This window comes from Vanessa atalanta, chromosome 20 (assembly GCF_905147765.1).
Source record: "Vanessa atalanta chromosome 20, ilVanAtal1.2, whole genome shotgun sequence".
In the NCBI taxonomy this organism is placed as follows: domain Eukaryota; kingdom Metazoa; phylum Arthropoda; class Insecta; order Lepidoptera; family Nymphalidae; genus Vanessa; species Vanessa atalanta.
The window spans coordinates 1,151,340-1,166,452 of NC_061890.1; the positions used below are offsets into that span (position 1 = coordinate 1,151,340).

The following is a 15,113-nucleotide window of genomic DNA, read 5'->3' on the forward strand; positions in this document are numbered from 1 at the left end:
ATAGTTGTAAGCCTACCTATAAATAACTAAATAAATCTCTCATCCTCTACAGTATTGTCTGTACTTATTATTATTTATAGAACCGTCTCATTGTAGTCTTAGTGGCTTCTAAGCCTGTGGAATCTTCATGTCTTTGGTTCAAATTAGGTATCACAAAAAATTATTGAATATACATTCAAGGAATTACCAATAGCAGTCGACTTTTAAAGATAGCAGTGTTTAGACTTCCGAGTTTTGAGGAATACATAAAGCTGTTTTTCCTGAGATAGAATTCAGATATTAGCGGTGACAGATTTACCTACTTATGGATCACGAGAGTGAGAAAAGATAAAGTACACTTTTGTTCTCCTTGTCTGAAGAATAATAAAATTGACTTGGTCAGCGAGGTACCCCAACGCGTGCCTTCGGATTTTTAGCACTGTGAATATTTTAAACCCGATTTTGGTTTCACCAAAGAGGTTCTGTCCGCGCCGTTGTTGAATCCGATTTATAATTTGATTGATGTTATTTGCACCCTGGATTAAGTCTTAATCTTGTTTTTGAGCACACATTTGTCCACTAAACTATATCCTGCCCACTTGATCACTTTCTGATGACTGCTGGGCTAAAGCCTTCGCTCCCTTTGAGGAGAAGGTTTGGAGCATTTTCCACTACGCTGCTCCAATGCGGGTTAGTGGATGCGGGTGGACACATGTGGCACAATTTCGTTGAAATTAGACACATGCAGATTTCCTCGCGATGTTTTCCTTCACCGCCGAGCACGAGATGAATTATAAACACAAAATAAGCACATGAAAATTCAGTGTTGCTTGCCTGGGTTTGAATCCGAAAACATCGGTTAAGATGCACGCATTTTAACCGCTGGGCCATCTCGGCTCTTCAATGGAAAACATTTGATTATATTCTATAAACAAAACGTTCAGCAGACACACGTTGACAATAATTTCAGAATTTTAAGTACAAAATACCCAGATACAAATTTTGGATAATTTATAACGGAAGCCGAACGAAATCAGATTAAATCGGGCAATAATGGTATTTATTTTACTGTTACATGTTACCCTTTGGAAGTCACGAAATGATCGCGTTCTATGCACTAGCTTTTAATTTCCATACTAGTTGGATAGTTTGTTTTGAATAAATGTACTAACATTTAAGTTTATTATTTAGAATTGATATAATTTTCTATGTCTTTGTATTTATCTCTCTCATGGATAAGCGTGCTTTTTTATTTAATTATTTTTGTAATTTATTTCATTTGATGTATATATTGTTATGGTATACTATAAGTGTTAAATAAAACGCAATATCTACATAGTATAAAACAAAGTCGCTACCCGCCGTCTGTACGCTTAGATATTTTGAACTAGGCAAGGGATTTTAATGCGGCTTATATCATAAAAAGGTCGATTCATATTATAGTGGAGAAAAGCCAAGAATTTTATTTTTTCTTGCATTTGTTTGTTCTATTTAAAAGTCGTATATACACGTGTATAGCCGGGACGGATAGTAACAGTAAAAAGTTTATCAAAATCGGTCGTCGGTAACCGTCTATGATATTTAGAACTTTGGTTTTTATATAAATTATACAATCCAAAGCGTCATTTGTTAAAACACTTGATAAATCGAATGATGAGATGAAACACTTGATAATTATATCTTGTATACACGTGTATATACCCGGTGGCTTGATGCAAGCCCGTCTGGGTAGGTACCACTAACCCACCACCCACTCATCACATATTTTCTACCACACAGCAATATTTAATAATGTTGTGTGCTAGTTTGAAGAACGAGTAAGCCAGTGTAGCTGCAGGAACAATGGACGTATCTTCTTATTTTCGAAGGTTGATGGCGCATTAATGAAGTAAGAGATTGATAATATTGAAATCCACGATTGACAGACAGAGGACAATGGTATTGAACTGTTTTGTTTTGCCTATACATATTTTCTTAGCGCCTAATGCATTAATACCTTGTAGCGTTATAATTTAAAAAAAAAAAAACAAGCGCGCGATAGCCTGTCACAGAAGTTTGGGTTTACTTTTTGGCGCGAAGTTTGGGTGTTTCGAAAATACAATTTATAAATCACAGAAAATTAGTCGTTCTAATTGGGTTTTGTTATTAATTATTGTTCATTTAAAGAAATTAAAGTCATAGTTGACTGTTATTTGTTATCATAAAATCATATTGTTATAAGTCAATTATTTTCACAAATGTATAGGACAGTAAGTTGCTCATTGAAAATTATTAAAAATGTCGGAGAATTAGATCAAGAGTCGTATGATCCAGGATAAAAGTTTTTAAGACATTTATGATAGTAAGGATTTGCGAATTGGTTGATACACAGTCAGCACATGTTTTCGGAGTATCGTGATATAGCTAAAATAATTATGTAAATTTTTCCACGACTCCCGGTATCGTAGTTTAATTTTTGGAAATCCGTCCCCATAGATGAAGCACGGAAGCTAAAAGTCGGAGGTTATGATCACTATGGCATAAATTTGTATGCAAATGAGTGGAAGAGCGAGCTCGCGGCAATAATCGGCCGGCGGCATCATAAATAACGTTTACGATTCGACGACATCGGCGGCAACCCTTGCTGGGAAATTAACGCAACGCGGGAGGTACCTCGTCTTGATATAGTAAGCCGTACTTAAGCACTGTTTGTTCACAATGCTAATATCAAAACGTCTAAAACCTCATTCTAATTGGATCGATATGCATAATACACTTACACACACACACACATACATATGCGTAACGTACTTGCCTTCCTATTTCTTCTTTGGCATAGAAATGAAGAAGATATTAGACAGATTTATTTTGTGTGGACAGAGCGCAGACTTCTAGCTTAGGTTGATTCTTTGTATTGAGAGAGGACGTTTTTTATATGTATTATTTACTACATACAGTTATATAGATTGTCTTTGTATTTACAATCACACGAACGCAGTGGTCATAGCAATTGGAGTCGTTTCGCTGGTGACATATACTTCATTAAATTTAATAAATCGTTATTCCCCTGACAAGAACAGCTGAAGTGCTAAAATGGTGATTCTGGGTAATGAAGTTTAAAGTAAACATATTAAACCTCATTTCCCAAAAGCAAAAAGTCCCGACCATTTTCACGGTATAGCGATTTCATTTTTGAATTGACGATATGTTTATGTCCATGTATGTATGGATAGTGATGGGGGTATGTTTGTGTTTGAGCAATGAGCATTAAAAAATATTTATTTTTTGCATTTAATGTCATATAATTTATCTAGCAGTGCTCGTACTCTTTTTATCAATACATTATTTTAAATTTGCCACAACTATCTAACTTCTAAATTTAGATAATATGCTTTGAATACAAATTTCCTGTACCGTATCAATTTCTATCTCAAATTTTATGTTCGTCCACTTTTATTCAAATCGCTGGAGCCAATTTCATGAAAATTTAATCAAGATTCCAATATTTCGAAGACTATATTGTATAACGTCACACAATCACAAATTCTTAAATGCTGCCTGTTGTTAAATCCAAAAATTTCAAGAAGTTGATAAATTTGTACATTTCGCAGTATCCTCTAAAGTTTTAAACGAAAACGTCAGTTCGGAAACAAGAGAATATTCTAAATAGAGACATTCTAATTCAATTTAGCAAAAGGGTTGTCAGCTACGCGGAATGGGAAAAAAGCGGTGAAAGTAAAGGGAGACTGGATGAGGGAAGCTCAAAGACATGTTAGGGCGGCGACGTGTCGTACCCGTGCGGTTCGGGCTCCCGAGTAATTGATGCGTTCAAAATTATAAGGTAGCTTTAAATATCGTTTGGGACTTAAAAGAGTACGTTAAACTGCACGTAATACGGTAATGACTGTGAGTCGACATTTGAAACCGTCGAATAGAACCCGTTTTAATGCATCATTGTATTCAGCGGAGATAGAGTTGTGGTCAGACGACGTAAAACTTAATCGAAGGTCGCAGTTTAAGACCGGGCAAGCGCCAGTGATTTTTCGTTGGCCTAATTTGTATTTAGATTAAATTTCGTGCTTGACCTGAAAGGACAGCCGTGGGATAACTACTGTTGTTAACGTGCCACCATACATATATATTGTAATAACGTATGTATTTGCCTACGTAGCTCTACGCAAGTCTCAGTGTAACTCCATTGTGAGTTTACCGTCTTTGTTATGACTTTCATTAGTAAGGAATGGGGATACACATAATATAATTGATTGACTGAATCTTTTGTCAAGATGGCCTAGTGGTTAGAACGCGTGCATCTTAACCGATGATTGCGGTTTCAAACCCAGGCAAGAACCACTGAATTTCCATGTGCTTAATTTGTGTTTATAATTCATCTCGTGCTCGGCGGTGAAGGAAAACATCGTGAGGAAACCGGCCTGTGTCTAATTTCAACGAAATTCTGCCACATGTGTATCCACCAACCCGCATTGGTGCAGTGTTGTGGAATATGCTTCGAACCTTCTCCTTAAAGGGAGAGGAGGCCTTAGCCCAGCAGTGGGAAATTTACAAGCTGTTAATGTAAATTTAATGTAAAAAATGAATCTTAAAAAAACAATCATACAATAGGCATATTGGACGTGACATTTAAAACGTTCCCAAAGTTGGAATTGCATAGGCAATGGTGACCACTTACCATCAGGTGACCCGTCCACTTAACCATTATATATATCAAGGTTCTGTGTCAATCAGCAGCCAGTTTATCAACTTTGTTGGAGACCGTAGTATCATACATATAATTAAAGGTTTTACTTTAAAGGCTTCGTTAAGTTTTTTCAATCTTCAATTTCAACCAATAGAAATCAAGACAAATGCTAGAAAGCCTCTTCGTGACGCATACGTAAAATAAACATATATCAATTGCATCTATTATGTTTTCTGATACTGATCGTTATCTGTAGTATAATTTTAAATTCGTGTGTCGTGAAATCAAACCGCGAATGTTTCGTGACGAAGTAAAAACTTTAAAAAATAACCGTCCAGATCTTGTAGGGGAACACGATTGAGACGTCAAGACATTTGACACAAGAAAATTGGCGAAAGAATATCGTGACCAAGAATTTTAGGGGCTTCGTTTGACACGTGCCACAACCAAATGGTTCGGAGACTATTTTTCTCACTAATTCAGGAGACAAGTCACCTTAAAATTGACGTTGACTTTAATTAGAAAAAGTATTTTTCACTGAAGCCGTTAGGGACACGATTGCACTGGATAAAATTTAAACCATTTCTACAAGTACCAAATCCTTTCACATACAGACTTATTATACAATAATAATAATCCTCATGCCTAAATGGCAAGCATCATAATAATTATTTTTTACAGACATAAGGCCGACTGCCGATCAATATGTAAAATAAAAATATCCGAGCAAACGCGAACACATTAAGACTTGGAATGCATTTCTTATATTTCTGCAGTGTTTAGCATGTACAGTTTTTGTTTTCGATATTTTGCTTTCATTGAGTCCAAAAAACACAAATGAGTCCTCAATGGACATTACTTTAATTTTTGCAACAACTTATAACTTAGCTTGTAAATATGAAATCATAAGTTAGCTTCTATTAATTCAATTCTAAAACGTCAATAATACAACAGAGTCGAAGTTTTGCTCTTTAATTTATTAAAAAAACTATCACACCTACAATCGCCCGCTCCTGAACTTTGAAGGTTGCCTCCTAGAATGTTTTCCGCATAAGTCTGCCGCTTGTGCAATAAATATTTTGTGTTGTGCGATATTAAAATTAAGAGTATACAATCCTTCCAGACCGACGATTTGATGTATCGATATATACTTGCCAAGAACTGTGGGTGGGGAGCGCAGTAATTTCAACGTATTGCTTTGCACAGTCAAAATATAACTAAAACTAGAAAATAAAGCGCGTGTTGTAAATTTGAACAAATGTTTGTAATGGATTATTACATTTTAGAATTTAAATTCGGCCAATGGCCAATTATACCAAATGGTACGGCTTTGTGCAACCCAGACAGGTTCCTTAATTTGTCAATAATGATTATGGGTCTATTAAATATAATAGTCCATAGTAAATATCATATTAAAAAAAACGTAATAAGTTTTACACTATCCTTACGTTGATTTTATTATATGTGTAGGAAGACGCTAAAATGAGCTACATTATGGTAAGTGGTCACCCCTAACTAGACATGGGCGATGTAAGACATTATAGTAACCTTTCTTTTTATAAGTAGGCGGACGAGCAAATGGGCCACCTGATGGTAAGTGATCACCACCGCCTATAAACAACGGCACTGTAAGAAATATTAACCATTACTTACATCACCAATGCGCCACCAACCTTGGGAACTAAGATATTATGTCCCTTGTGCCTCAAGTTACCCTGACTCACTCACCTTTTAAACCGGAACACAACAATACTGACTACTGCTGTTTGGCGGTAGAATATCTGATGAGTGCGTGGGTACGTAATCAGATGAGCTTGCACAAAGCCCTACCACATATCAAAATCCTTACATACACACATCGCCACAAACATTGGGAACTAAGATGTGTGTATTTAAGCTTTTTGGTGTCAAAATAAGTGATTAATTTTTAACATTTCACGAGTGAGATACGAAGCGACTTCTTATAAAACTAACTCTGTTTTTTTGGACTTATTATTAAAGTACGTTTCAAGAGAATCTCCACGGAACTAAGCAAAGGAAAATTATGATTTTACTTTAGTACAAAGTTATAAGCTCTAAGTTATAAGTTATAAGCTCTTTAAATTTAATTGCTAAACATCGTTTTAAATTGAATTTATAGCAGAGAAAACCTGCCGTAAACGTTTCGTTTGAAATTGCCTACAAATATACTAGATTGAGGTACAAGTTTCGACTTTTATTAAGCATTATTCCTCGTGCCGTGTATCAGTGTAATTCAATGTATCTTCGATACGATCATTGATGTCTCGATGTTGAAAAGTTTGATATTTTCCGATTTCCGAAGTCGTAATGACATTACTTATAAATGTATCGACACTTGAAAGTTATCGTTCGCGTGAAATGTTTATAACCGTTTGGAACTTCGGGGTTGGAACTGTTGGCAGTGTGATCGAGTTTAAGAGTCGTTCAAAATACAAAATCAGAAAACAGTTGTATATGAAAATTCATAATCATTGAGAACAACTTTCCGTGCAATCATTTTATTAATATGAAAACATTTATTACCTATCATTTAAGTGGGCTGGTGCTAAAAGGGCTTAACTGCATTCTTTAGTAAAAATGCAAAATCCTGTGCTGCTATTTGCCGAATCATTTAAAAATTATATATTTTTGCCTAAGCATCATAAGTAAATACAATAAATAGTAGTTTTGACATTGGTCCTTTTAGCACGAGGCCACGGAAATTAAATAGCATAAATATACAACATGAAAATTATGCATATATATATAAAATACATTCAAGCTTATATTTAGAGATGATAAGACAACGTTTTATAATGTAAAGTGCAGTCATACAATTTAATATGGACGATACACTTATTTCAAAACCGATATTATTGCATTAAACTGAAGTGTTTGTTATAATATATAACGAACTATTTGTCCCGACTTCGTATGTATGAGAAATAAAAACACGATATATTTTTTTTAATTTGTATATCCTAGAAACCAGATTTTGTAGCGCCATCGGGTCCAATATAAAACAATCATCTAATTCGAAACCAAGCGTTTTTTATCAAAATCGGGACAGCCGTTTTGAAGAAGTTCAGTGACATACACTCTAACTGTTACCTCTTCAAGCTTAAACTACTAAACTGATTTAAACTAAGATGAATTTTGGTATGGAGATAGTTTGAGTCCCGGGAAAAGACATTTTTTTTCAGTTCAATCTAATATCAAATTCGCTTCAGTGGTTTGGCTGTGAAAGAACAATAGAATATAGACAGACAGACATATTTTCGAAATAATAATATTATTATAGACCACGTACCATTGGATTTTTTTAGTATTGTATCAATAGTTCCGAAGATCAAACATACAAACAAACAAATTTTAGATCTTTATAATATTAGTATAGACTAGTATAATGAAATTATCGTTACTCGTGTGTAACTTCGAGAAAGCCAAGTAAACAGTCTTATTAAAGAATTGTTAGGATCACTTATAATACCTCACATTTCCATCATAGTATCGATGACACAAAAATCATCGTCCACCAGCAGTGCAATTCTGTAAGAATTCACTTCGCATCTCACTCGCGATATGTTGACAATCGACTGACGGTGATACGCCGATTTATTACGTGTAAATGAATGGAATGATTAAACCCAATGTGGTATCACATTCTGATTTCAAACATTTAACTCTCGTGTTCTGCGGTGAGTTTCGAGTTTACCACCGATTAATAAACATATATTCATGTTGAAAATCACAAGCGATCGGATAATGCACATTACGCGATGCAATTGTCAAAATGAATGGGCCAATCAGGTAACAATAAAAAACATGAAAAATATCAGCTACGCCCTTATCCGATGCAAATGGTTCGCATGCTACAAATGCATTCGGTCGTACTGCAATTTTCGTGTTAGGCTGTTCACGATGTCGTGTGACAGTATTTTTGATTTATAAGTCAGTTTGTTCGTTACGCCGAACTGCGCACGCGAGCACTTGTGATCAATTGACGCTTCTCATAACTTAACCGTTTGTGGTACGAATTCGTTGTTCTGTTGATATAACATTGATGTACTTTCGAAATTAGGTACATCTGTAGGTATTCATATATACAGCTGCTAATATTATGGACTAGGAAACGAAGCACGACCGGGGAGTATAGGGGCAGGACCCAAAGGCTTTAAAGCTTTCCGAGTTATTTTCAGGTGGGATAGGAGTGTCAACCCTTGCAAGTTTCAAACTCAGAGCTGTCACTGAGAATTTCTTGGCAGAAAAAAAATCAATCATAATGGATATTATTTTAAATACAAGTACAAATCAGCTCTAACAAACACACGGGATAGCTTCAGAGGAAAAATATCAGTGAAAATTTGAGGCACGCCCACTGTAGTTCTCTTGTACTAAAGGCATTTCTATTTCTACATGGGACCGTGTTCCCGTAGCAGATTAAGCCGAGCCATCTTTTTTTGTGCATTAATTAAATTTAGATGTTACTAATTATTCGATAAGAATTTTATTGTTATTATATTGTCTATTGGCATACTTCGAGGTTTGAATCCAGGATATTAGGATCTGCAGCCTTTTAAGATAGCCACCGGACCAATGTGGAATTTGAATTGTTATATCATATAATTTAAATGTTTATTATCTAACATGAATTATGAATTACAATTGTTTATTCAATTTCATAATTATTTTTATCTCTTTATCTATATAGACACTTATATTATGGAAGTGATTTAATAATGATTAAACCGATGTGGACTTATATGATAGATTGATAGTCTATATAAAGAAATATATACACTTGTGTACAATAATATACTCTGCTTTGGCTAGTTTTTCTAGATGAATCGCTGTGGCTGAATTCGGCAACGTGGACATCGTTTTCAAATAATGGAAAAATCGAATATATTTTTAAGTTTATTTGGTAGTAGAGCTCTGTACATGCCCATCTAGGTAGGTTCCACTTACTCATCACGTATTCTGCCAAGCGAAAATATTCAGTATTATTGTATTTTCGGAAGTACGAGTGACCTTATGGACCATATTTATATTTCTTATCGTGTCTATGTCTATGGGCAGTGGTGACCAATCCCTGTGACCCATTTAGCAGTCTACCTTTATAAAAAACCGCTACTCTATGCTCGTTTGAATTTAACAAAAAAGTTATTGTTGCCTAAGTTACTCCTTATTACATCAGCTTTCTGCCAATGAAAGTACGGTCAAAATCGGTCCAGCTGTCCGGAGATATTCCGGAACAAAAAGACAGACAATAATTGAAAAAAAGGTTAATTTGGTATATGTACCTTTTTTTTTTGTTGACGCAGGGTAAATCTTAATAGATACCCGACTCCTGGGGGGGGAAGTCGGGTTATTTGGCCGCAATTTATTTTAGTATATGTACCTATGCATTTAATAAAAAGCTTTTATTTCAATATTACAAACAAACACTCCAATTTTATAAATAATAATAAAATAGTTTTTCAAAACATATATGATAAGGTTGTTCTCAAGATCGATAACGACCTCGGCAGTCGTATTCAACAAAGACTAACTAACTTGGAAGGTGTTAAAGTTCTAAAGTAAACGCGACCTACGTTCATCACTCACTGTATCCTCATTATTTTTGTTTGGTGAAAAAGGAATGCTATACAAGATATATCAGGCGCAGGATCCAAAGGCTTTAGGCGTGGATTTGTTGCCACACTGTCAAATTTAACAACAATAGGTTTTTAAAATCAATTTTATATTATTTAGTAGAGGTTAAGGAACTCAGTGAAAGTTGTTTTGCGGAGTTTTTAACGACGTATTTGTATATTTTTGAACTGCACATAATTTGTAAGTAATTTTGTTACATAAATCACCGTTAAATTCTAAATCCAATCGCACTTTCGTTTTTTGTTTGCAACAAATGTTTATGGATTATATGTGCCACTGATTGAGTAGATACAGGCAAGTGACGTCACCGACCCCATTGCAGGGCCATATCGTCAAAAAAGCGTTTTCGTTAAAATTTTCGTGTGACGAAGTGACGTCATCATAACCCCGATCAATCAGGGGCGTTTTAAGTCACGTGACAAACTTTTAAAAAATGCATTTTTATTTACGGATTTTTAAATAAATAAATTGTTATTTTCCACTTATGTTAATAAATAACCATTCTTAAACTCATAATATATACTGATTACAGTAATTGACACTTTATTTTTCATATTTTCAAATAGCCTTTTTGTATTAATATTAATGCCTACTATGAATTATTTTAATCCTTACTAATATGTATTATAAGGGCGAAAGTTTGAATGGATGGATGTTTGTTACTGTTTCACGTAAAAACTACTGAATTAATATTAATTAAGCTTAACAATAATATAGCTTATGCTAAAATATATAATGTAAGTAAGGAACTATGAAATATTTGGTATGAAGCAAAACTTGAACTTCAAGGAAGGACATGGGATACCTTTTATGTCTAATACCTGACAACTTACCTCTCAAATGCGAGCCAAGCCGCGTGCGTAAACTAGTAAGTATCACAGTTTTCACAACAAAACCATTCGAAAAAAAAATTAAGTTCCGAATACAATTAACAAATAAGTACCTACAATTTATATATCATATATGTATGTTTATTTAAACAAATGATCTAATCTCATAGCCTATTTGTCTGTGCCTATAGTGTATCCTTCCTATTAATTTAATTTATGTTGTTTTTTTACTATAGGTTCATTACATTGTAATATCAACGTTGTTCAGTATTTTTAGAAAAGTATTAGTGGATATATAAGTTTGCAGCGATACTGATGTCTCTAATCATTATATCTTATATTAGTTTATATCTCAAAATATATCGTGGTCACTAATTTAATTAAATACGAAGGTTGGGGAACCTTTTTTCTATACATAAATACTAGCTAATGCTAAGCATCGCTTAGCAATGCTTTGTAAAATCTAAATATGTTAGTGTAGTATCATTGGCTCATATTTCCCATACAAATATAATAATAATAAGTCAATCCCTAGATTAAAAGTTTAAAACATAAAAACATTATATAATATAGAAGGTATTGAATATAAAATAGTATATGTTTAATACTAATCTATGCAGATTATAATATTAAATTGTTAATTAATAATTTATTTATAATTTTTGCTAAGACTTTTCTGTATAGTTCGCATTTCAAAACAGTGATAGATTCACTTGTAAGATATTTATAAAATGACAAGTTCTTTTTGAAAAAAGTTGATTTTGTTTTGTTTTTTTTTTATTTTTATTAATAACACAATAAATCAACATGATCACATTATTTGTTTTAAGAAGTTTTGTTTTGTATTGTTTCAATTGAAGTGGAATTTTATTTTTATTAAGCATATTGAACAAATTTAATGTTATGTTTTAAATACAAAATAAAAAAGAATACAAACAATGAACTGTATTTTTTTTAAATTAAATAACAAAATGTTTTTTTTTTTTTTAAATTTGTGTAACAATATTTGGACTCACCCTGGAACTTCTTCTGCCACGCTAAAGTTGCACAGAGAAGTGCTAGAGTTTTGCCAGTGCCCGTGGGACTTTCCACCATACAATTTTCTTTCCTATTGAGAGCACATATAACCTAAAAGAAAATAAAAGACTAGTTTTAAAACCTGGATTTTTATTTTTTTATATAATAAATATGGATGAGCTAATATTGATAAACAGAGTCCATTTTTTACTTTGACTTAATATATACAAACTATATAAATTTTCAGGAATATAATTAAATACATATCTTTAGTGTTTAGTTCTAATAAAGTTATTATGGTAAGTAAAGTTTTAAGGGAATGTAGAAACAGACTGCTAATTTGTCTGTTTAATGAGGTTGTTTTTGGAGCTAATGTCACTGTGCTGCTATAGTGTAGGTTTAATACTTGTGATTGCTGTTTTAATTATATGTGATTGAATATCATCTCACACACTCAGGTTTCCAGAGTGTTTTCTTTATCATTGAGCATGAATTGTATTATATAAATGATGTAAGAGTAAAATTTGTGGTTCTTGCCCGGAGTTGAACCGGAAATTTTCAATTAGAATTTTACAATAAATAAAATTTTTTATCTACAAAATCAAAATATACTTTATTCAAATAAGCTTTTACAAGCAATTTTGAATCGTCATTTAACAAACTATTTAAAATAAAGCTACCACCACCACAAAAGTTAGTTTCAAATTAAACCAGGATGTAAACCGTCTTATTCAATAATTAAATAATAACTAATTACTTTGGACATTACAGCCTTTTGACAGCTATATGGTTCCACTGGAAGGGTAACTTTAACACCTTCCATAGTAATGTCATGTTGTGGTTTATTTTGCAATGTCTTTGCTTCAATTTGAGTAAAATCTCCATTCACTTTCGAAGTTGTAGGAAAAAGATTCTTTATTATACCCTGCCTGGTCATTTTTACGTCAGATTGTGAAGGTAGTGCGTCCTCGTCGTCGGACAAAACAATCGTATTACTTATACTAGGAACCTCTACAAGGGAAGGTGCTACATCGAAACTATCATCATCGTCAGATATAGATATTGGCGAAGACATAGTGAAGGCCAACAAGTAACAAACTTTACAGCAATATTGAACTTAAATAGTTTAACTTAAACTGAGGTCACTACAATACATTTACTGAAGTAGCCCTAGGTGTTTTAGGCTAGTAATTTCATTTTAAGGCACTTATACGTATATTTTAACGAATGATAACAATGTACGCTAAGATGAATCAACTTGTAAATTGTATTATTTTGAATTTTTTGACATTGACAGTTTGATAAGGGACTGACATTACTGGTTGTGTTCGAAAATATTATAAAGATGTAAAAATTAATACTGTTTTAAGTTACTTTTAAGAAAAAAATAATTCATAAATATTTTTTACAATACCTTAATCAAGCTATTTTCTAAATCCAACTTCTAAATATTGTATATTTTTTATTAAATGTATTGAAATAAAATTTAATGTCCGTTACAATTCAAATTTTAATGTAATCATTTCCCATGTTTCTTGTTTATTATTATTATTAGCAATAATATATTTTGCTGTCTAACAAAACATATATTTTTAAATGATTTAATATGCAATGAAAATAAATAAAAACAACAAAACAAGATTATTTCCTTAAATAAAATGACTTAACAAAGATGTTAACAAATTTTATTATGTATGTATTATGAATCTTTTTGACGCAAAAAAGACATATAAAATGAAATAAAGCATGAGACTTAAGAACTCGCAAAGCAAAAAATAAATTACATAAGTAAAAAACGCGTTTTACAATTTTTTTAACAATTTAATAGTAAATTTCTTCGACGGAACATTTATTTGTCTTTGAACGTGAACATAGTTTTGGATTAGGCTGGATCAAAGCTAATTTCAGTCAGCATCTTATCCACTGTTGCAGCCTGACTGCCTGAATCGTATAAGCTGTAACGTAATAATTAAGCTAAGAAAGCTACTTTTTTTGAATATTTTAATATTTTTATCGTGTAGTTAGGTATATTTACATTGGTGTAATGTAATTTGAATGTTAGCTCAATGTAATCAATAAATTAAATTGTAGCTCACTAAACTGCTACAACATTATGTATGTACCTAAAAATACTGATCAAGCCCAAAAATGAGAAGCATTTTTTTATAACTGTTTAATTTTAATGTTTAAAAACAGAATTTAAAACCTTCAGAAAATGGTATCGTAAAGAAATGACGAAGATGTGCTGTTTATTTTGAAAAAATGGTCAAAGTAAGAAAAAACTAATGATCGAGGATATAACTAAAAACTAGTTTGTTTTTTTTTTTGTAAACAAACTGGATTCACAATGATGGTGATAATTAATTTTTCTTAGAAATTCATAAAAGTGAATAATTTTAATAAGTGAAATTTATAATATCCATAAATAAATGGCTATGATTATTTATTACAAACAGTATCTGAACACAACAAGCATTTCGTATATCAACGGAGTAATAATAATAAAATAAAATTATGTTAGCTATTTTTTACTTACGTATACTTCATGTAAAGGAACAGGATTATAATGTATCCATACCAAAAGTAAGATACATTGTCTTATATTAACAATATAATTTTTTTTTTAATGCTTAGGAGGAGGAGCTATAAACATATATGAAAGTAAAGACAAAGCAACAGCCCAACCTAACCAACACATTTTAGAAAAATAATATTAAAATTTTGAAGGCCAACTAAAAATAATTAATCGTCACGTTCGTTTTAAATATTTTTAAATGTTGTGACTGCGTCATATTGTCAAATGTCATATTTCCATCGGTGATATTTAAAGACTACAAAAAAGCAATTATCATAATAAATTGTAATTAATATTATGATCTATCATCAAAATTTATATTTAAAAAAAAAAATCGGCATTATTTATTGATTATATTTATCAATTTTAAAATGAGAAA

The 15,113-nt window shown here is 32.4% G+C and overlaps 1 protein-coding gene and 1 long non-coding RNA gene across 4 annotated transcripts in view; both read right to left on the minus strand.

Moving 5' to 3' along the window:
* Positions 1-13,423, minus strand: part of LOC125071844 (Fanconi anemia group J protein homolog) — a 76,462-nt gene extending 63,039 nt beyond the window's left edge. For all 3 annotated transcript variants that reach the window (XM_047682245.1, XM_047682243.1, XM_047682244.1), the window contains exons 1-2: positions 12,917-13,423; positions 12,159-12,270 (exon numbers count right to left, since the gene is read on the minus strand). In XM_047682245.1, coding sequence (XP_047538201.1) covers positions 12,159-12,270; positions 12,917-13,234 — 430 coding nt within the window. In that variant the 5' untranslated portion in view covers positions 13,235-13,423. The remainder of the gene's footprint in view (positions 1-12,158; positions 12,271-12,916) is intronic.
* A 536-nt stretch (positions 13,424-13,959) lies between these two features.
* Positions 13,960-14,890, minus strand: LOC125071847. The gene is made up of 2 exons (XR_007119940.1): positions 14,696-14,890; positions 13,960-14,114 (listed from the first exon to the last, which is right to left on the minus strand). It is a non-coding gene; the product is annotated as an uncharacterized LOC125071847 (long non-coding RNA).
* Between the last annotated feature and the right edge of the window lie 223 nt (positions 14,891-15,113).